Source organism: Penaeus monodon, chromosome 19, assembly GCF_015228065.2.
Source record: "Penaeus monodon isolate SGIC_2016 chromosome 19, NSTDA_Pmon_1, whole genome shotgun sequence".
NCBI lineage: Eukaryota > Metazoa > Arthropoda > Malacostraca > Decapoda > Penaeidae > Penaeus > Penaeus monodon.
This window is the reverse complement of record NC_051404.1, coordinates 2,261,512-2,262,440: the sequence shown is the minus strand read 5'-3', so window position 1 is coordinate 2,262,440 and position 929 is coordinate 2,261,512. Positions and strand designations below refer to the sequence as shown.

Genomic DNA, 929 nt, shown 5'->3' with positions numbered 1-929 from the left:
ACCGGAGGAGAAAAGGGAGGGGAAAAAACAACTAAGTCTCTTCTTGGTTACATTTTCTCACCATCCTCCTCCAGGAAGGCATCTCTTCACACCTGGATGTTTTTTTTGCATATCTAACATTTTATTTCTTCGGTGGATGGTTCATTTCTTATGCCGCTTCAATGCCGCTGATGCCAGGTTAGAGAGGCCTGGTGTGGCATTATCGCTTTGTGGTGATGGCTACTAACTGCTTTTTTTTTTAATGATAATTGACTGTATTTTGTGTTCTATGTCTGTCCTCCATAGGGAAGAATAGTAAGTATAAATGTCATTTGCAATGTTCAAAAGATCTTTTCTTTGGATTTATGCATTCCTTGTCATATCCACGGTAGAGAATGTTCAAAATTATTTCATGTGCTACAAATACCTTTTTTATGAGTAGTGACATAATCCTGATTGATATTATATTTACAAAAAAACAACTTCGGATGCCTCATGGTTGAAAAAAAAAATTATCTTGAGCTTCTCCGAGCTTCCTCTGACCCCGGAAACCCCCTCTGCAGAATCCCCCTACAAGTACGAGTCCGGCGAAGTGAACATCCACTACCGAACTCCCGTGAGGATTGAGCAGAAAGAGGCGATTCCCGAGGAGGAGCTCGCCCGTCGCCAGGAGGAACACATGAAGAAGGTGTACGAGCAAGAGCGACGCAAGAAGTACCTGGCCGAGCTGGAGGACATCGAGCGCAGGAGACACACCGACAACTTCACGTAAGTAGGACGGGAGGTGCGAGGCCCTGCGCGCACGCCGGCCGGTCGCGAGGGCCCGGGGGTGGTATGCACCCGGGCGGCATGGCTGTTTACGTAGTGGGATTGCTTTGTATATAAACGCTGAAGTAGTCTTCTCTCTTGCTCACCCGGAAGAATGTGCGCGCGTGCACGCGAAGTCGGGT

At 47.4% G+C, this 929-nt stretch overlaps 1 protein-coding gene across 1 annotated transcript in view; it reads left to right on the top strand.

Moving 5' to 3' along the window:
• The window catches only part of LOC119584971 (microtubule-associated protein futsch-like), a gene marked incomplete at its 5' end in the record, with an annotated part of 346,977 nt that overhangs the window by 334,212 nt on the left and 11,836 nt on the right, over positions 1-929 (top strand). Inside the window, 1 exon segment of the mRNA XM_037933567.1 lies at positions 543-747. Within this exon segment, the coding sequence (XP_037789495.1) occupies positions 543-747 (205 nt within the window).